General features: G+C 39.3%; 4 protein-coding genes and 1 long non-coding RNA gene across 8 annotated transcripts; 3 read left to right on the top strand and 2 right to left on the bottom strand.

The window, feature by feature from the left end:
• The first annotated feature begins 89 nt into the window (after positions 1-89).
• On the top strand, positions 90-1,731 carry LOC105275654 (zinc finger CCHC domain-containing protein 10). The gene is made up of 3 exons (XM_011332651.3): positions 90-233; positions 397-555; positions 701-1,731. The coding sequence occupies exons 1-3, from the start codon at positions 199-201 to the stop codon at positions 951-953; spliced, it is 447 nt and encodes a 148-aa protein (XP_011330953.1). The 5' UTR covers positions 90-198; the 3' UTR covers positions 954-1,731.
• Positions 1,614-12,864, bottom strand: LOC105275653 (DNA replication licensing factor Mcm2). 2 transcript variants are annotated; one of them, XM_026971986.1, is made up of 25 exons: positions 12,763-12,864; positions 12,454-12,639; positions 9,848-10,104; positions 9,550-9,681; positions 9,288-9,452; positions 8,916-9,203; positions 8,748-8,836; positions 8,348-8,646; positions 8,146-8,253; positions 7,816-8,031; positions 7,627-7,695; positions 7,235-7,238; positions 5,510-5,673; positions 5,293-5,375; positions 5,028-5,210; positions 4,581-4,792; positions 4,280-4,472; positions 3,975-4,178; positions 3,615-3,846; positions 3,278-3,528; positions 2,993-3,157; positions 2,594-2,899; positions 2,313-2,495; positions 2,066-2,221; positions 1,614-1,927 (listed from the first exon to the last, which is right to left on the bottom strand). In XM_026971986.1, the coding sequence occupies exons 1-25, from the start codon at positions 12,821-12,823 to the stop codon at positions 1,799-1,801; spliced, it is 4,335 nt and encodes a 1,444-aa protein (XP_026827787.1). In that variant the 5' UTR covers positions 12,824-12,864; the 3' UTR covers positions 1,614-1,798. The 2 variants fall into 2 exon arrangements, with proteins under 2 accessions (XP_026827787.1, XP_011330952.2); XM_011332650.3 differs by lacking the exons at positions 7,235-7,238; positions 7,627-7,695; positions 7,816-8,031; ... (7 more) ...; positions 12,454-12,639; positions 12,763-12,864 and adding exons at positions 5,777-5,955; positions 6,120-6,570.
• Positions 9,997-10,333, top strand: LOC109610738. Its single transcript, XR_003406916.1, has 2 exons — positions 9,997-10,089; positions 10,189-10,333. It is a non-coding gene; the product is annotated as an uncharacterized LOC109610738 (long non-coding RNA).
• An 801-nt stretch (positions 12,865-13,665) lies between the features above and the next one.
• LOC105275656 (TBC1 domain family member whacked) lies at positions 13,666-16,468 on the top strand. 2 transcript variants are annotated; one of them, XM_011332656.3, is made up of 5 exons: positions 13,666-13,815; positions 14,551-14,719; positions 14,800-15,367; positions 15,451-15,720; positions 15,870-16,468. In XM_011332656.3, exons 2-5 carry the CDS (start codon positions 14,568-14,570, stop codon positions 15,972-15,974), a joined length of 1,095 nt encoding a protein of 364 aa, XP_011330958.1. In that variant the 5' UTR covers positions 13,666-13,815; positions 14,551-14,567; the 3' UTR covers positions 15,975-16,468. The 2 variants fall into 2 exon arrangements, with proteins under 2 accessions (XP_011330958.1, XP_011330959.1); XM_011332657.2 differs by lacking the exon at positions 13,666-13,815 and adding an exon at positions 13,845-14,438.
• Positions 16,469-16,480: 12 nt separating this feature from the next.
• On the bottom strand, positions 16,481-20,767 carry LOC105275655. Of its 2 annotated transcripts, XM_011332654.2 has the most exons (4): positions 18,278-20,767; positions 17,734-18,122; positions 17,217-17,495; positions 16,481-17,049 (listed from the first exon to the last, which is right to left on the bottom strand). In XM_011332654.2, the coding sequence occupies exons 2-4, from the start codon at positions 18,091-18,093 to the stop codon at positions 16,792-16,794; spliced, it is 897 nt and encodes a 298-aa protein (XP_011330956.1). In that variant the 5' UTR covers positions 18,094-18,122; positions 18,278-20,767; the 3' UTR covers positions 16,481-16,791. The 2 variants fall into 2 exon arrangements, with proteins under 2 accessions (XP_011330956.1, XP_011330955.1); XM_011332653.2 differs by having other exon boundaries at positions 17,734-20,767.
• Between the last annotated feature and the right edge of the window lie 772 nt (positions 20,768-21,539).

Genomic DNA, 21,539 nt, shown 5'->3' with positions numbered 1-21,539 from the left:
CATGACAGGTGACGCAACCTGTCCCCGCTTTACTCGGCTTCATTCCGCGCAGCTGGGCAGCTCCCTCGTCTGATATTTCGTTATCTGTGATCTCTGTCCACGGAGTTCCGCTACATGTAAACAAAGTTCAAAACGCGAGGTTGGGAACGTGGTCGCGAACGAATTTTGAAAACTTGTCGCACGGAGGACAGCCCAGCCATGAATTCGAACGGCATAAAGTTGATGAAGAAAACGTGAGTGTGATCTGATCGTGCATTCTCGCGATCGTGGTCTCAAACGGAGAACCTGTGTTCATTTATCCGCATCTAAACATCAACGGGGTTCAGGTTTCAGTCGAGTGGATGCAGGAACAGTGACGTGTCGTTGAGATTCTCTTGATCTTTCTTTGCATTCTAGCGATCCGTATCCACAAGGGATGCGTTGTCAAAAGTGCTTGGAGATGGGACACTGGAGTTACGAGTGCAAGGGCAAGAGGAAGTACCTGCATAGGTCCTCTCGTACTTCGCAGCTGAAGAAGGCTCTGCAGAAGCAGCAGGACAGTAGCGAGCACGTTATGTGAGTTTTTAAGGATCTCGTCTCATGTTACTTATCCCACATCACTTCCGAGGCAGAGAAGAGAATTCTGATACAAGCAGAATTAAATTGCATTGAATAAGGATAATTCCTATCATTAAGGATAAAGTGATGTTCTGTCTTTCAGAGAGGCTCAAAATAAGGGGACAAAGAAAAGTCACGTGAAGAAGAAAATGAGAAAGGAGGAGTCCAGCAGCTCGAGCGACTCAAGTTCCTCCAGCAGTGAGAGCAGCGAAGATTCCAGTAGTGAAAGTAGTAGCAGCAGTTCTTCATCGGACAGCGAATCGGACTCTAGCGACAGTGTATCTAGTAGCAGTAGTAGTAGTAGTAGCAGTAGTAGCAGTAGCAGCAGTAACGATTCCCACAAACAACAGCACTGATCGCGAAGTAAATTCAAAAGGAAACTTCTCTTCCCATCATCTTACGCTACTTTTCTAAACGATGCGTTATCACTGCGCGCACGAATGTTATACTATCGAATAAAACAGTTTCATGGGGGGAAAAAAAAGACAAATGGAAACAAGACGCACAACAGGATACTCTTGTGAGAAGTCCTCTCGCCTTGTGTAAAATACATAATTTATATTTTTCTCTCTTGGATCGACGTACACGAAGTTGCTCATAAAGGGACTTTCAATACTAAATTTGTAATGTAATTATGCTACAATAATATGCTACGTTTCTACGATAGGATATTATGTATCCTATCGTAATTATTGAATTAATTTTCACGTGATGTATATACAGCATTACGTATTTTGTTACAGCAACATTTTTTCGTTGCAAAATTATTTCGTATGCAAATTCTTTTGCATTATATTAGCATTTATAGCATATGTTGTTACTTTCATAAAGATTAAACAACATTTTGATATCCGATGCGACTGTACGAACGTGTTACGAGAACCGCAAAATTGTACAAAATTGACATTTAAATACGTTATTTTTGCTACTGTGTATGCACACACACATACATATATGTATATAGAATTGACAACTGCTTGATTTGCCAGGAAAATAATTTAATAAAATTAGATCGATGAGATTGTAATGATTATACTTAGATAACAATAATGTTCAACAGAAGATGTTATTTTTATGACAAAGAATGTTAACAAGTCTTTTGATGCTGTCGACGATAAAACACGTTTTACATACTACAAAGGATTACTGTTTCGTTTTATTTAAATACACATGCGAGGCTGCAACGCCACTTTTTTTCAAATCAATCTTCGATACATTCGGGAAACGTCTGCACTATTACTTTTCTTCTTGAATCGTAGACGAAATTATTCGTCTTGAATATATCACTCTCGTAGAATGGATGTAGATTGTGTATGTCAATCTGCTTCGCCTGGAATCGCGAAACGACATCAGTATAAACGTGATATTCATTAATTTTCATACAAACGTAAGAAAAATTAATCTACGATCGATTATTTAGAAATTGTTTCGCATGTAACTTTTGTGTTAAATGTAACATTATTATTACCCGTTCCAACAGGTCCTTTTCGGTGACCTCAATAGTCATGATACGTCCACCGTGTAGAGCTTTTTGGAAGGCCAGAGTATCCAGAGTGATTTGTCGTAGTATATAGTACAGGAGTTCGCTGTGATCTTTCTTATATGACAGATATTTTTGGAATGTCTAGAACGAAACGCACGTGCGTTCAGAAATCGCTCTTAAAATTAAATGGCAAATTGAAAGAGCAGCGAAAGAAAAACAAATAAAAATGTACCTGGCGCATGGATTTCATAACGGAATATTTCTGCGTGTCGACGAAACTGTCGAGGACCATCCTGATAGCGAGATTCATGTCGCTCTCTTGAACGTGATCTCTCAAGTGCATCTTGGCGCTAGCCTCCGCCATGCGAATTATGCTCTCGATGTGACGAACGGTGATCGGTAAGCTTCCAGTCGCCTGTAATGAGAAAAAATAGAAAAATTAAATATCGCACGTAATTATTAAATGAAATATCCGTTTTTAATATTTTTAACACGTATTTGTTTTCAACTCACCAAGCTTTCTTGTCTCAGTTGACTGTACAATTTCGCCACTTTGTCCTGATCTATGCTGGCCAGCTTCGGATGCACGGTTTGTTTCGCGTAAACGATATATTTTTTGAGGAGATCCTGCGGGATGCATAGACTCCGCGTAGCGGGATCCAGCTCTACAGCTTGCGTCCTCTCCGTGCTCGTCGGATGATGCTTGATGTGCGAGTTAACGACGAATTTTGCCAGGTGACGATCCTGCATGGGATCGACTTCGTCCTTGACTATGCATAGCGCGTCAAATCGCGAGAGAATCGGCTCCGAGAGGTCCACCTGTGTACGATGTAACATATTAATTTTATATATGTGTAATTTAAATCGATAATTCATAATTTAGGAACAATAAATTTTTGTACATGCACATACATTTTCCGCGAAGGTCATGCTAGGATCGTATCGACCACCGATAGGATTAGACGCCGCTATCACTGCGCATCTGGCGTGGAGAGAGGTGACGATACCAGCTTTGGAAATAGAAATGCTCTGCTGCTCCATAGCTTCGTGAATAGAGGTTCTGTCTTGATCGTTCATCTAGAAAAAAAAAAATGAAAATTATGCAATATGTAATAATGATTAAAGTATGTATATACGCTTATAATAATATATTTCTAATATTAATGTATTATTTGCTTGAATTATGCAAATTCGTACTTTGTCGAATTCATCGATGAGGCATATCCCATGATCAGCAAGGACCAAAGCTCCAGCTTCCAAGGTCCACTCTCTGCTGGTGGGCGATCTTCTAACGTAGGCAGTCAAACCAACGGCCGACGCACCCTGGCCCGTAGTGAATACCACCCTAGGTGCCACCTTTTCTACGTACTTCAAGAACTGCGACTTGGCGGTGCCGGGATCTCCGCACAGCAGAACATTTATGTCACCCCTCACTTTGTGCTTATTACCTATAGATCACGATATTATTTATGATGGAGACAACGATAAGGAAACCAGTTAAGTAAAGAAGATAGTTCGAGGAAGAATAAATTACCGGGATTCTTCGGCTCGCCGCCGAATATCGCCAATGCCAAGGCTCTCTTGATATTCTCGTGTCCGTAAATCGAGGGCGCGATGCTTGCAACTATGCGATCAGCGATGCGCTGATCCTTGCTGAGAGCGAGTATACTCGAGATGTCCTCCTCCGTCAGCGAATCCACGATTTCCTTTGAATCCTTGACGAATAAGTGGTTGGCTAATAATACTGTGGAGAACACCGGGAAGCCCTGTTACGTGAAAGAGATATCTTAAAATTTCATTTCTGCAGAAATTAATTTTCTGAGCCGTGGAGCAAATCTCCGATGTATTAAAAAGGAACGTTATGAAGAGAGACATGCTTAATATTTGGTCTTACCTGTTCAGTATTCAAGGAACCGTCGTAATTGTTTGTGTAAATAGCAGTGACGTCTATCTCGTCTCCCGGTTTGCAGCGATCGCAGAGATCGGACAATAGAATGCAGTCTTTGCTGCGTGGTATTCTGCCAGCGGGTATTCTACCTGGGGACTCCTGGATCGTGATTTTTTGGTAGTTCCTGTATATAGTTTGTTCCATATTGATCTGAAACGGGTATTCAATTGTAGGATTAAAGACAATTTTTTTCAGATAAAGGGCAAATAAAAATTCAAATGTAAGGATCAAGCAAAGTCCGAAGGTCTTACCATGAATGGACCGACACTCTGGCACTCGGGACACGAGCCTGGCTTGACCTCTGTGTTCTGCGATTGGACGAATGGTCCGAGAACGTAGCCGCACTTCGTACAGTCGTATTTCACCACCGACAGTTGTGGCAGGACTCCCGTTGTCGCCGTTACGACGCCAAGAGTGCGGACCAATTGATTCAGGTGAAGCTTCCTGTTAAACAAAATAAATATGAGTTTGTTATATCATTATATGCTGTATATGCTATATCGTCGTACTTCAAAAAATTGATATTAATTAAATAAAACATATAGGTTTTACCTAAACGTGCGCAATTCTTCTATCAATGGTAACTCCGATATTCTCACGTGAATTTCCGATGTAACTCGCTCGTAACTGGGAAAGATCGTTAGCACCAGCTCTTTTGTCACTTTATCAAATATTTCGAGCATTTGGAACGGCGCTTCTGGTAAAAAATAGGCCAAAACGTGTTCCTTACTGGCAAGAATAGGAAATTCCACGATAAAACTGGACTATCGAAATAAACATAAAAAAATCACATGTAATAAAAATCTTGTTAACAAATAAATTCGATACCTTGGAATGCAAACAAATATCTGATTTTTATAAGCATTTATTCCGAGGTATTCTCTTAAAATTACAAATAAATATTAAATATTAAAAATAAATTTAAAATATTAAAAATAAAGTAAATATAAATAAAATGCTTCAGATGAAAATTATTTTATCTCAAATTTGACGTCATACCTGATTACTTTCGCACATGTGACGAATACGTTCCTTATACATGTACTGCCCCTTGGAATTTGTATGAGTACGAAGAAAGCTTTTAAAGCGGTTCGAAATTTCTGTTTGTGGTCCTAACATCATAACCCATTCTTTCACTGAATGTCCTTTAGTATCCTCCAAGTTTTCGATAGACTCGACCATCTGAAACGTAAAAATTTCGTTATATAAAATAATTAAAATCTAAAGCCTGAAATATTTTGTGCATTTGTGTATTAAGTGTTACCTCCACATCATCCATCAGGCCAGTAGCAGCCTTTTCAGCCATGCGACGTTTGCGTGCTTGCACATCTTCCTCGTCAGTTTCGTCTAGAGATATAAAAAGCATTTCCTCACAAAAATATATATTCAATAATTTTATAAGCGTGTTTCTTTAACAGATTGTTGCATCAACTTTCAATCTATTATTCTTGCTACTTGGATAAAGAATGATAAAAAATTACCATAAAGTAGGTCACGATCATCTCTTATGATGCCCGCGGCACGATCCCTTTTTCGCATTTCTACTTCCGCAGCTACACGTTCGCCCTGAGACAGGTCTGAGTATTCTTCATCATCGAGTAGATTAGGATCGTACCTGTCCAATGCTGACATGGGCCGATAATCTCTGCCAAAGCACACACATTATTCATTATATCAAGTGTTCTCAAATATTTACTACATTCATCATATTAAAATGCATGTCATTCAAAAATAAAAAAAATTCTTACGCTTCCATATTATCCCCAAACAGCTCCTCCCCTTCTTCTTCTTCTTCTTCCTGGTTGTTAACATCATTTTCTTCACCAAGTAAATCAGCTTCATCTTCAAACGGTTCGTCCATGTCAGGTGCGGGAGAAGTCATTGCCTCCGTGTGACGGTCAGAACGTAAGGGGGAACTTGGTTGACTCTAGCAACGATGAAATCAAGTGTGTCTTATTCTAGTTACAAATACTATAATAATAAACAAATGTCTTCTTTTTAATTGTATCCTAATTAAGCTACTAGTTACTTGGTCCATACATACACGTTTGTATACACTGAAAACAACACAATGCATTCTTAAACTCTTACCATGTTTAGCGCTTATAATACACTTCTGCCGCAGAAGAAACTCTTCTCTTGTATTATTAAGTAAGACGCACTATAATTATAACTTGTTGTAAGAAACTCTCTTCTATCTTCGTAGTTATTATAATAAAAGCACAAAAATAATGATTACACCGTCACAAGTCGTCCGGTTGTGAAGACATTACATTTTGGCGGGAGTGCTTCATAAATGCCGCAGATTCCGTGGAATTTGTTGACAAAGAAAGATAGGCAATACCGATGAAAATTCTTAACCAATAAGGAGTACTTATTCCCGATTCAACGAATCAGATGCTTGCAAACTTGAGCAATGGTCGTGACATCTATGAGCATCTTTATCACGATTACGAACGAGCATCTCTAATATTTTTCCATCATGCCTATTCTTAATCTAACCTGATTCTCTTTGTCTACAACGTCCACAAGAAGGAAGATGGTAAAACAATTTGGCTTTCCGCACGTGAATACATGTGGCATCAATTGTGGCCGCAATTTTTTCTTCTATTGATCTCACGTTTTTGCACAATTATTTCGTATATCTATGATATCTCGATTTATTTACACGGCTGTTTGTTGATGGTTTAAAATGGAATTTTCTGTTTATCACGATAATATGCACGAGAAACTTCACGTATAAATTGGTATTGGCCGGTATGTTATTACAATATCTTTGCGATGCGATCCAAGCGGAAACCAGGAAGGACACTAACACAAACCGCTGCAGCTAAATAGGTAGTAAAAAAAGTAAAGGATACTTGTCAATTTTTATATTGATTCTGAATTTTTATTCAATGATCAGTTGATCACTCTTAAAAGACTTTACATTTATTACAATGTACTTAGCTTATACAATAAAATTCTTTGATATATATCCAAAATAATAAAAATAATAAAATCTGTGATAAAATTTTGTTGTTAACACACACACACACACACACACACACACACACACACACACACACACACACACACACCACACACACACACACACACACACACACACACACACACACACACACACACACACACACACACACACACACACACACACACACACACACACACACACACGGTTTCTGTAACTCACTTGTACGATGCACAAATCTACTTCCATAGTTGTCACATACCATACATTCGAGTTCAAAGTAGTTACTTAATGTCTGTCACTATATATATATATATATAACAAGGTATATAACGTACTACGTTATATCACCATTTTACTCTTGTTGCCTTAAATTAACTAAATTAGAATCTTTCAGTTTATCAATCCTTACGGATTCTTATGGATAAATATATGTATATTTATCCTATATTCTTGTACGTATCTATTATACTGCAATATGCAATATGTCTATAATACTGCAATAACAATGATTCGCGTGATAAAAAAATCTAGATAAAAATAATTTTGGATTACAGACAATGAAATGGAATAAAATAGAATCGCAATAATTACATTCTATTCTTTAGTCATTGAGACCCGATGTACTGCTGCCACTTCGGCTTGTACCGTTGGACAAGTGCAATCGCGTTACCTCCTCCCTCACGTATTCTTCATCTGCAATAATTCATGATGCATGTCACGTCCGAGAATTGCAAATCGCGTATGTAACAGGAGAAACTAAATCTAACAGACAACGATCTTTATACTTTTTTTCGATTAATAAAGATCTGCTACCTGACTCATTATCACTCAGTTGACGTGGCGAGAATTTGCATCCCCGCGCTAAATAATTTTTCAATTTGCCCACGCTGGCCAAAATCAAACCAAGGTAGGGCGGCGATGGTTTCAACGGTCTCGACAGATACTCCGGATGGAATTGCGTAGCGACATAGTAACTATGCCCCTCCAATTCAGCAATCTCCATCCGTATATTTTCGTCGTAATCGCGGCCTACAAGAATCATCGGGAGATTATTAGTGACTTTTTCACATTACCTTAATTTAATGAAATCTGTAAATTTTATTTTATTTAGAGAATTATTTTGGAAGATGCATTGTAACTTACCTACGAATTTTAAACCAGCCGATTCCAAATCGTTAACGTATTCGGGATTTATTTCGTACCTGTGTCTGTGTCTTTCTTCTATGACGTCCTTATTGTCGTACAATTTCTCTGCAAAAAAAAGTGGACATTTATACAATTGTAAATTTCATGGAAAAACACAGAAGAAATTTCTCGAAATGAATAAAATTCTATTACTGCTTACTTAATATGGAGTTCTCGTTGTAGAAACGCGTTCGCCTCTTGCCGAGTCTCATTGTTCCGCCCATCACGCCATGATTGTGCTCCGGCATGTCTATTACTACGGGACAGATAGTACGTGGATCATTTTCGGTAGTGTTCGCCGTTTGGAGATTCAATACGTTCCGCGCAAACTCGATGACCGCCGCTTGCAGACCCAGGCAGATACCGAGGAACGGCTTGTCGTTCGTCCTGCACCATTTGCACGCGTTCATCTTCCCTTCCATCCCTCTCTTTCCGAAACCGCCAGGTACAATGACACCGCTAGACGCGCAACAAACGCATTTTAATTTTGCATCGAGCATAAGAAAGAAATCACGAGTGTGTGAAAGTGTACAAATATCACGCCAATAAATTATACTTACTTGCTCTTGCAAAGCTGCTGCCAAGCCTCGTGATACAATACCGGATTCTCTGTTAGCGTTGCCTGCTCCAAATTAGCTGCCTCGATAAACTGCAACAATATACTCTCATGAAACAATACGTAATCGCGTGTATGCAATCGTACGTTTCAAGCTCTTGCGACACCCTACCGTCAGGCTCAATTTATATCCGGCCTCAATGGCAGCGTGTTGCAACGCCTTCGTAACGGAGGCGTAAGAATCCTCGAGTTTTGTATATTTGCCCACTAGAGCGATGTTAACATCTTTCCGTAGATGATCCAAGCGCTCGGCCAAGTCTCGCCACTTCCGCATGAAGCAGCGCGGACGCGGTAAACCTATGTTCAACTGCAATCGATCATTGAGGAACTCGATGACACCCTGATGCTCCATGATGAGCGGCACGCGGTATATGGACGTCAGGTCGTGAATAGTTATGACCTGAGCAGAGCGTAAATCAGCTGATGTTTCATCGTTACCTTGATTATTGTTAAGAACAATTGAGATATTTGTCATAATAATTACCTGCTCTGGCGCCACATGACAGAAATTCGAGATCTTTTCTTTAACGGAATCGCCAATGGGCTTCTCCGATCGACAAACTATGAGATCGGGTGCCAGACCTAATCCACGTAATTCTCTTACGCTTGACTGTGTCGGCTTTGTTTTCGCCTCCCCGGTCGATCTTGGCTAAAAAAATATATTTCGCAAATTATCCGTCAAAATTATTCTCAAAATTTTCTTCGAGATATTATTCGTGCATTTATATATCGTCACTCGACGTTACCTGCGGCACCAAAGATACGTGGGCAACACAGAAATTCTCTTTCTTTACTCGAAACTGAAACTGCCTAAAAGCTTCTACAAATGGCATTCCCTCTATGTCGCCTATTGTGCCTCCCAATTCTACTATGCAAACCTAGAAATTTTATTAATAAATTATGTAATTAGATAAAATAAGAGATTTTTAATTTGCATTTCTATTCTATGCCGCGCAATTATCTAATCATATGTAACAATAGTAATTCTTACATTAAGAATAAAATATGTTATATATTAAATAATATAATTCTATATTAAGGTACCTCTGGTTGAGTTCCGTCTTCTGTTACAGACTCGTTTGCAACTTTCTCAACCCATTCCTGAATAGTGTCAGTGATATGTGGTACCACTTGCACCGTTTTTCCTAAATAATCTCCACGTCTCTCTTTTGTAATAACATGTTGATAAATCTTCCCTGTGGTGATATTATTATCTTTATGCAGAGTAATATCCAGGAAGCGTTCGTAGTTGCCCAAGTCGAGATCTACCTCACCACCATCATCGAGTACGTATACTTCTCCTGATAGATTAAAAATGAGAGGTTTTATTCGAACGTATTCTCTTACCAGGAAGGCGAGTGAGATACAGGTAGAATTGTTTGTAGGAGTTCTCAGTAACACAAGAGTATGTTATCTTCAAGGAATGCTTACTTCGTTGAACAATGGCGATAAGCGTCATGTTTCCTTAACAGACGTCATTTCTAACGATTGACGAGTGTAATTATGCAAGTTATATAATTCAAGACATTACTAATTTTTTATGAATTTTTTGTTGTAATTTCACAACTAGAATAATTTGAATAATGATTATTATTTGTTATATATATTTTGTTACATACTCTTATATTTAATACATTTATATATTACACTCATCTATTTATTCATCTAAATTTATCTAAACTACAAAAAATGTATTACATATAATTTAATATAGGGGATTACGTAGTTAGAATCACAAAAATGGTAAAAATATCATACATGTAGTGAAAATCACAAAAATGACTGGATTTTTTAGATACTGACCGATAAGAATATATAAATAGTTTTTAGTAATATTCTCATTATAATTTTTCTTACGTAGCAATTATTTCTCTTAATGCACAATCATACTTCGAATTTGTGAATTAATGAGTAAAAATTCGAATCAAAAGATGTTTAAAAGCATATTTATTGCGGCATATGTATTATTAACATACCCAGTCAGCCAGACCTGCGAAGAACAGACATTGGCAAAATCTGTTCGACAAAATATGCGAGCAGAGAGGCCACAGATTGGGTACAAAATCCACCCAGTAAGCACACTGTCAGCAGTATGCCGACAGATTGGCAGCATATCTGAAGCAGAATAATGCAACAGACCCGGTACCATCTGTGTCCGCATTAAGCTCGTGTTCTGCCAGCAGATCCTGCTTATAACATGATCCGACAGCAGATTGGCGGCAGAAACCGAACAGAGTCCGCCGACATAACCTGGCGGCAGATATAGAGCAGGATCTGCGCAGTGTAGTTGGCAGCAGATTGGCGACAGAAACCGAACAGGGCCTGCCGACATAACTTGGCGCCAGGTTGGCGGCAGAAACCGAACAGGATCTGCAGCTTTTGACACTATTCAAATTTACACGGCTAGGAATATGCGTTTTCGCTCCGCACCGCTAGGTGGTGAACATGTCGAGTTCTTACTCGACGTTAAGATTTAGCCCGACAGTTATATAAGTTAATATACGCGTCTTGACATAATAATATTAATTTTTCTAAGAATTTTGCACTTGCGGCACAGAGGTTCTCATGGACAACGTCCACACACGCCGCAAGCAATCTGAAGGCATTAAATTTGCCCATTTAATCAAATTGAGTATTGATTAAAAAAACAGATTACTTTACAATAGTGGACCAATATAAGAAATTAATTCATACCCCACATAAAAAATTAATTTATATTGTTAACCAATATTGCTCCAATAAATTTGTACTACTACGGCACTTTCTCGCGGAGCCTGCTCGATTTCTGCTCCCAATCTGCTGCCAACTACACTGCGCAGATCCTGCTCGGTTTCTGTCGCCAATCTGCTGTCAGATCGTGTTAGCAGGATCTGCTGGCAGAACACAATCTTAATGCGGACACAGATGGTACCGGATCTGTTGCATTATTCTGATTGAATCTGCTGCCAATCTGTCGACATACTGCTGACAGTTTGCTTACTGGGTGAGTAATGCGTTTAGCGCTCATCGACATAGTTATCACGTGTAACTTAATTTATAATTATATTATATGAATAATACAAAATGGTGACGCATAATACGAAATGGCGACGTAAGAACAAATATGGCTGAAAATTTTACCGCCATAAATCTGATCCTTGCGACTGCATTTATTTTATGATTTTCGTCCAAGTTTATCACAGAATTATATATTTTTATTACCATGAGAAAATAATCTGGTCTTTCTTAAATCGATAACAAGAAATTACACGCGGATAGTAATGAAATGCGCTAGTGAAATCATTAGCATTTAAGCTCATGATACCAAAAAACCGAACTTTCAATGAATTATGTTCAAATAAAAATGCAATGTTAAGATATGGGGAATAATAAATCAAAGCAACGCAATTTACAGATTAATTCGTGACATAACTAGCTGCTGTCATTAATATAATATTGATTTTCGTATACAGGATGTTCGATAATGTGCAGAGTTATCTAGTTAATCTCCTCAGCTGATTCGAATACATTACCGAATATTCTGCATACATGCTGTGTACATGCTCGGAAAGAGAAGAACGAACTTCACTTCCAGAATTACGATGATTTCGAATACGTCGTAAAAAGTTCTCGATTGCGGGTGAATCGAGAATAATTAATATCGTACTCACCATGCTCATACGGCGAAAAAGTTCCGGCGTCTATATTAATATACGGATCGATTTTGATGGACGTCACACGGATATTGCAATGCTTGAGGATAGTACCGAACGAGCTGGCAATAACACCCTTGCCCACGCCGCTAATTACGCCACCGGTTACCAGAATGTACTTCATTGCTTGGCCAATTAATTTTACTGCGCAAAGATTACTCAATAATTATGTAAGCAAGAATTATCGCAAATCCATGAAAATTGTTGAGCAAACTGAGTGGATTCAGAATGAATGGACGCCACGTGTATGTACCTCAACTAACGTACTTGCATATGACCGCACGCCCGCACGCTCCAACCGCACAATGCGAAGTGCCAGAGCACGCATTATGCTGTTATATGAATGCTTCGTACACCATAGATTTTATGAAGATCGGCGCCCGAACGCGATTTGGTTACAAGGTTACGCTGAACTTTAAGGGGATGCTGCAGTTGCTAGTGAACTATTTTTTCACTATAGCGATGGTAATTGCAGTTTCGAAAATTCTCTTTATTGCTTGTGCAGAATAAAAAATCCTTTTCCACAAATGAAGTATAGACAGAAAGAAAGCCCGCTCTACAGGACTTTGTATTCGAAATGGAAAAAAGTTAGAAAAGACAAATGCAAGTTTTTAACTTTTTTCCATTTTGAATATAAAGTCCTGTAGAGCGGACTTTCTATCTATACTTCATTTGTGGAAAAGGATTTTTTATTCTGCACAAGCAATAAAGAGAATTTTCGAAACTGCAATTACCATCGCTATAGTGAAAAAATAGTTCACTAGCAACTCCAGCATCCCCTTAAAAATCCTTTACTTTGCGCGTCTTTAACTTTTTTAAATCGTACCTTCTGTCATCATATTTTCTTCCAAATTTGTTTTATTTTGATTGCACTTGCATTATAAATACAGTAATGCAACAAAGTGCAACTGAGGCCGGCATTCATAGTCCATTCTTATCCCGTTTAGTTATTAATACGGCTCTCTGATTGGCCAACAAATGTCGCAAAATCATATGCAGACGACCTTGATACGAGAACTGTGAATACCTAATAAATGGATTTCTTTTTTAGTATAAAATGATAGGCGAATGTGGCGCTCGGGCGGAATTTTGTCTTTTTATTACATGGAGATCGTCCTGCGCGGTCGGTAAAGTCGTTATCACCGCGAGCAGACGCATAATCACATATCTATAATAATCTATATGCATATTCTCCGCGGACGGCGAAAGCAGCTCGACGACGAGACGCAGTAGCGTGTGTGCGTGGCGTGCGTGTTTGCCGTGTACACAACGGAGGATCGCGCGAGTGCGCTCGTGACACCTCGAGATGTCAGATTCATGGCAAGTATCCGATTTCGGCGTTCGCACGCCAAAGGGGAACCGCCCATTCGCCCGCGCATCTCGCGACGCTTGCGTTCGGCTGTACGAAAAAAATGTTTGGGATCAGCGCGTACGCGTGTGTCGCTCCATGTGTCTCTTCGCGGAAGACAAAGGGGGAGGAAAAAAAAGCAAATCCCGTGTTGTTTCGGGCAGGCTTCCCTCGTGACGTAGGGATGCGACGCGGAGGGTATCTGTGATCAGAGTCGGTCGCAAAACTGTACTTCGCCTGTGCTTCCTGCATATTTATGAGACGGGAAATAGGGCTCGGTAGTTCTCTCCGCGTGGACATTAACTACCGGATAAACTCTCAATTACAAAGTAGGCGTAAATATGCGCGCTGCGGTATGCGACGCGCGATGAAGCAACAGCGAGATATACCTTCTTGAATTGCTGGACGCGCGTCACGCGTCTGCGGATCTGGTAAATGTTCAGATAACCGGATAACGGAACTATCCTGAAGTATCGTCCGCTCGGGATGTTGGTGCGCGTTGTGCGAAATGCTGGTGTAACATGTAACGTGGGGACGTCGCTTTACGACAATTCATAGTGTTATTCGCACATTGTGAATCACAAGGACCGTACATGTGCGTGTATAATAAATAAATAGATAATATGTTTCTTAATTCTGAAGGGCAAAGTTTGTCAATATGTCTAGATATTGAGTTTTGCGTTAATAACAATAACGGTGTCTTTCAGATAAATAGAAAGATGTGATGGCTGCCTCGGCTACATCTCGCAACGACGAGGAGGAGTTGAACGGAGAGACGGAGTCGGAGGTCAGTAGCATATACCAGTGTGGCTCGGTAATCTCCACTGTGCCCGATCGTCATGGGTTCCTGGGTGGTTCGCAGTACAGTCCCGAAAGGTAGGGTTTCCTTTCTCCAGTCTCGGTGCAGGAACAGCGAGTCTCGAAGCTGTCTCGTCTCACGTAACCGTTAATCGTAGGAAGCAGGCGATACCGCCTGATGTGATCCTGCGGAGGGAGAGGAAATGGATACAGATGCTGAACAATTGGAATCTCTTCATGACCACGAATTATCGGAAGGTGCGCGAGCGATGTCGCAAGGGTATACCGCCGTCCGTGAGGCTGCGCGCCTGGCTGAACCTCTGCGGCGGTCAGCTTCTGATGAACGAGAACCCGAACATGTACGAGGAACTGATCAAGCTACCGGGCGATCCTAAGTACGTAGAGGACATCAAGAAGGACCTCCATCGGCAGTTTCCGCATCACGAGATGTTCGTCGAGAACGCGCCCGGTCAGCAGGAGCTCTTCCAGGTGCTCAAGGCATATTCGATCGTCAACAGCAAAGTGGGTTACTGCCAGGCCCAGGCACCCATCGCCGCGTTCCTGTTGATGCACATGCCAGCGGTGCAGGCGTTCTGGTGTCTCGTCGCGATATGCGACAAGTATCTCAGCGGCTATTACAGCCAAGGCATGGAGACGCTGCTACGCGACGGCGACATTCTGTTCGCGCTTCTGAAAAGAGTCTCACCGGTCGCGTACAAACATCTAGTCAGTACATAGGAATGATGGCAGAATTGTCCAGTGCGATTAAGCTGAATCGTGAAAATTACTTATTCCGCTTATTATTTCAGAAAAAGCAGAAGATGGAGCCGATCCTGTACATGACGGAGTGGTTCCTGTGCGTTTACACGCGCACGCTGCCGTGGGAGAGCATCCTGCGCGTGTGGGACATGTTTCTCTGCGAAGGCGTGAAAGTGATCTTCAAAGTGGGTTTAGTACTGTTGAAAGGTAGTCTGGGTCGTTCATCTCTCGCCAAACGCTGCCCGACGACGTACGAGACTCTCCAAGTCCTAAGGAACCCGCCTCAACATATCATGGAAGAGGAAGCTTTGATCTATCAGGTGAGAGAATTTGTTTTCTCTCGATACAAAATGATATTTAATGTAGGTTCGATTAAATTTGCCAGTCATGTATAATATGTATGAATTTTTCTCCTTTTTTGTTTAACCTGTAATAAAAACTACATGATATATATAATTCGATGTTGCAGATTCAGAGGTTGAATCTGAGCGAGGAGGACTTCGAGTACGAGCATCAGAGGCAAATACTGAAGAGGAAAGCGGCGGAGAAAGAAACTGCCAATCGAACTGACTGATGATTAAGTAGATAAACGGAAATACGGGGCGGAACGTATCTAACTTATGATGTCCCAAAGTGTGCCTTCCCTTCCGTTCTTCTGGTAATGTACAGATTTGGTGATTTGTACATTTAGAGTTTCTTCATACAGAAAGAGGAAAGAGAAATATGTTATACGAAAAACGGGTAGTTACGTACACTCGCAAAGTAGAAAGTAGTTCATATTCATAACTTTGCGCGCGTACGCGCCACATACATTCACATTCACATTCCCCAATCAACTGGCAAGCATTATTTATCACTACTTCCTCTTTATCACTTTAATATGCGCATTATAGAAAGAGAAACATTCGTACATAGTGCTATTTAACGGTATTTTCTCATCGTATTTCTCTTCGTAGTTACTCGATATGACTCTCTTCGTGGTTAATACTATTAATATTTATGTACAAAAATTTATCGCATTTTTCAAATAAAGTACACTATATGACAATGTTATATATACTAAATAAATAATATCTTTCGTTAATGCCAATCTTATATTAATCCTTATCGATTAAATACGATAGGTACATATTTTTAATCTTAGTTTACATTTTTATATGCATAAATTTCTGATAAAATATTACAGTTTCTCCTTTTTTCGACGTTTCTTATTTCACGTTAATGTACGCGTTAAATATTATTTGCAATTTTTTTAAACGCACAATTTTTTTCCTTCTCTTCGAGTGGCCGAGAAATTTTGTTATCGCAGAATTTAACGTATGCGCGAATTCATAGATACTTTCAGTTTCTCCCTAACGTAAGACGCGATAATTTTGATTGTATAACTCGAGCTAGCTGCCCTTAAAATTTCTCCAACGGCTGTGTCGATCTATGGCATTCGTCACGAGGGTTGTCAGACGTAGGAAGTCATCGTTATCGGCTACTCGCGCGTTGAAAAGATCGAAGTGCGGCAATTTTGGTAGAAACAACACTCCCATCATAAAAAGAAGCGCCATGCTGATAAACGTGCCGATCGCCACGAAGAGCGGATTCATCATTTGCTTCTGAGTGCTTTGCGACGTCTCTGTGGCCGCAAAGACCGGTACGAGCTGTAAGAAACGGCAGTTAATAATTCAAGCATTTTTTTCACGTTGGCATTGGATTCTGTATAAAATCATTGGCTGAGGGCTTGCGTGAAACCTGCCGCGCCGGGTAATCGCAAGAATCGCGACACGCGCGTAACGGGTGGTGCAACGGGTTCGAGACTTTCGCTTACTGCAGTCTGGTGATGATCCCTCTGTAACTCGGACGCGAAGCTCTTTAGCGGGAAGAAGTAATAGTTGTACATCGGGTGTTTAACCGGTGATTGCAGGTGACCGACCTGGGACGGCGCATCGCCCGCGGCATTCAATGCTTGCGTTAACGATGCGAGGCTGATCGTTGACCCTTTTTCCAAGGCCTTCTTGTACAGCGCAGCCAATTCCGTACGCGTGACCGACAGCGGCTCCGGTTGTTTCACCTTCGGATAACTGACCGTAGTAGCAGGGTTGCCTATCTGGAAATTTTGTGAAAACGTCTCTTAATCGCAAGTCGACAATTAAAAATTTAAAAGAATGCCATTTAATATCGGCCCTTGGAAGATTAAAACAAATAGAAAAGAACAGCAGAATTTATAATGTTCATAAATTATCAAGAACATGTAATCTCGCGAAATAAAATCCCAGCCCTCTTTTAGATTTATCTATTTGCTGTGTTGTCCCAGTTAATTAACTAAATTTAAATTCTTTACGTACTGCATAATATTGCACTGCGTTTGCGAGGGGGTGAGTCTTGTCCGCGACGGGTACGCTTGCAATTTGCTTCTGTGCATCTTGATGTTCCGTGTTTTGACCACTATTAAAAAAGCCGCCGAGCTTGCGATAAGTGTTGTCCTGGCTGTGATCATTCTGATAGTTGGCGAGCTGATAATTTAGATTCATCGATAGCCGGTCGCGCGTCGCCGCGCTAGATGGTACATTTAATTCCTGAAGTTCAATCATCACCTTCTGAAGATACTCCCCGCTCGTCTCGGCGACACTTAATCGAGCATTGACGAAGATTAATGATATTAACGCCGCTAGTTGTAACGGCTTTGACATCTGCATTAAATTCATGTCGAACCGTTCTTGCCGGCTTTTAGTACCTATTAAAGACGAAATCACCGGGCATTTAATTGCGTGTTTATTAACGCGTATCTATTTTTCATGTAAATACTTTGACTCGAGAATAGTATAGTATATTTTTCATGCTTTAAACGCTTATATTTATTACTTTTTATGTACATAAAAATAAACTTACGTATTTATTAAAGAATCTTCTAGCTTCTGTGATGCTGATAATGCAGCCGAAACGCATCTTTACTCCGAATGTCCACTTCGTATTTTATAAAGTACATATATATTCCACACAGAGATACCAAAAATGTTTCTCAATATTTTTATTGCATCTCTTCGATTATATGATTTTTAATCCCGAAAATGCCAAAAATGTCAAGTGAGAGTCAAAGGTAATATAAAAAGTTAAATAATTATGTTCGAGTTATGTGTGTTGTTAAGTTTGATATTAGAATAAGTAACAAAAGTTAAATTATTTTATTTTGAAGTTAATATTATTTTCAATTAAATTGGTCATTTTCAAAGACAGATACTGGAAGATGAAATTCTTCCGAAAAGGGGAAGTCACGATGTATTGTTGAGGGAGAATCCATTTATCACTAATTTACACTGATAAAAAGTACGCATAATGTGGCATACGTGTGTCCAAGAATTCGCGATAATAATCAAAAGATAAATTGATCGATGTCATACACACAGCTCGAAATCGCAACTGTTTCGCGGTAGATACGTAATCGAATTGAATCAAAGAGACAGAAAACTTGCGTGCACGATCGAGGTGGATCGTCGAGCACGTTTGCGAAGATACTACCGTGAATGAACTTCCTTCACCAGTATACATTTCCCCCACATATATTCGGTGCATCCTTGCGAAAACATCGTACTGCCGTAGGTGACTATTTCCGCGAACCATTAATCGTAACCATTTTTAATCATAAAAGTCCATTACATAATCTCTCTCGTAAAGCAGCTAAAAGATTTAATCGTGGTAATTTTATTCTCCAAATTATGAATTTTTCATCTTTAGATGCAGTTCCTTAAAAGTGTTCAATCTCTGAGCCGGAAGACTTTTTTGTTATGCAATGAAAAGGATTTCCAAACATTTTTCAGTTAATTTTTCTGATTTCGAAAATATAAACTTTTATTTTGTACAGAATTTTAGAAGAGAATTTCTTTTAACTCCATCCGCGGCAGATTGTTGATTTTATAAAGTACACTGTTATCAATAACTGTTATTTTTTATTTAACATTGTACACAGTCGAATTCCTTGAATGGAACCTCCGGTTCTTTCGTCCGAAGTAAAACCTGCGAATATACATTGTGACGTCGCCAAACCAGTATTTTATTCGGCTTGGTACATACGTAGGTAATATAACGGACGTACCCGAAACCCCCAGGGACCTGAATCGTATGATCCGTAACGATCCACATTCGACGATCACCGCCCAATGCTTGAATACATAATAATTAGCAAATTTTTGACAAGACTGACATTGCTCACGTGAGATCCGTGGTTGATCGCTGACGTAGAATGGTTTATTATTCTGACACGTACTTCCATTATAATATTCTCTGTCGCAGGCGTGGAGCTAATCACCATTCCCCAATGGTAATTGTAAAATTTCCAATGATTTCCTAAAATTTATAAAATTTAATTCTCGGAAATTTATTATTAAAACAATATTGATTACTAACACAATACATGCTTTAATTATTGAAATAAATCTGATATTACTGTCGAGTAAAAAGAAAGAATTCTTTTCTAAATTTATCAGTATCTTATTAAAATTAAACTAGGAATTCTAAGAGGCTTAATAGACGCCAATCAATTCAGGTTTATTAACATATTGCAGCGAAACTTGCAGATCGTTCTAGATATTCGATCATGTTGCAGTAGTACAAGAACGCAGCGAGAGTAATTAATGAAGATCGAAGAGGAGGAAGTTTAATGCTTGAGGCTTCTCTCGTTCTAATGCGAGCAGACAGAATAAATTTACTTTCGGAATTTCGTATGTATGTCGGTAAACCCGATTCGCCCCGCGAATCTTCATGGGCCGTATCGGGCTGAGATAGAGATTTCAGAGCACTTCGCTGCGCCGTGGTAAAAGGAAGCCGCGACAATCCTCCTCTTAGCTGCCATAGATGTGAATTGATGAAGGCACCGAAATTGGTGTAGTGTTTTTCCTGAATTTTCGAACGCGCTGTAAATATACGAAGGAAAATGTTATGACAATTATCGTGTTTGGACTGGTTTGTGTTTGGCCTGTCCTGAATTTATATCGGGGTCACTTTTTCACGCGTTCACGGTATCTGAAATCTGGCTTTAATTGAATTGATTTATCTGACGTGACATTTCTTTATTCCACATGAATGAAAGGAATCGCGCTGATAAAATAAGCAGGAGGAGCCGTGCGGAGTCGCGGTTCGTCGATCGGCCGATACAAGCCGTTAGGTGACAGCCACCCGCTGATTAGCCGTAATTATTGTTGTTGAAAAGGATCTTCCGTCTGCGTGGACTAGAAATCGTGATACACTCGGCGAACACACGTTCATTTCCTGGCTCTTCCCATGAGCAATCATATTGGCTCCGCAAAAAAGATACATGAATTATTATAAAAGATAATTTTGAAAGAAACTTATTCTCTCTCTTATTAGAGATATTAATTTAAATATTTAATTTTTAAAATTAGATATTATAAAGTAAAAGTTACAAAATGTTTTAAATATTATATATTATTTATTTTTTATTATTTTTTGGCATTTTTGCTATAATTTAGTTTGAATAATATATTTATTACTTATTCTAATCACCCTAATGTGAGATGAATTCTCTTTTTCCTATTCGAGACACTAACATTCATGTAATTATGATTTGAAATTCATGATGTAAATAATTTATCCCTCCATGAGGATGTTTACTACTTCCTTGATGATCATTATATAAAAAGTGTGCGTGTGAAAATATTTATATAACTTTTATTGTTACCTAGTATGTCTTGCTGTAATTTGTAAGAATTCTGGGGTTCCTGGATATATCGTGCAGATAACTGCGATCCGCTTAAATAAGAAGCGCTTGCATATACAACGCTTTATTGCAGGCAGTGAACCGTTGCTTAATTATCGGTAATGACACACACGACCGTTATAGAGCCATTTGTCGAGTATCAACTATGATGAAGCATTTCATTTGATAAGCGGCAGTTTTCAATAAATCATAACTATTTCTTGCCTTACAAATATTTAATTTATAATTTCTTATAAAACAACAGTTATGCAAATACCATTGTATTTATAAATTGTTATATATTTACTTTTGTCGTAATCTTTTTAAGATTCTTTTGTTGATTTTCTCTCCTCTTTCTGAAAAGTTTCAAATAATCAGCATTAAATGATTGCATTTTCTGTCAAATTTGTCAGTTTTCTACACGTGTGTTCTTTCGTTCAT

The sequence above is a fragment of the Ooceraea biroi genome, chromosome 8 (genome assembly GCF_003672135.1).
Source record: "Ooceraea biroi isolate clonal line C1 chromosome 8, Obir_v5.4, whole genome shotgun sequence".
Classification (NCBI taxonomy): Eukaryota; Metazoa; Arthropoda; class Insecta; order Hymenoptera; family Formicidae; genus Ooceraea; species Ooceraea biroi.
This window is presented reverse-complemented; position numbering and strand designations above follow the sequence as displayed.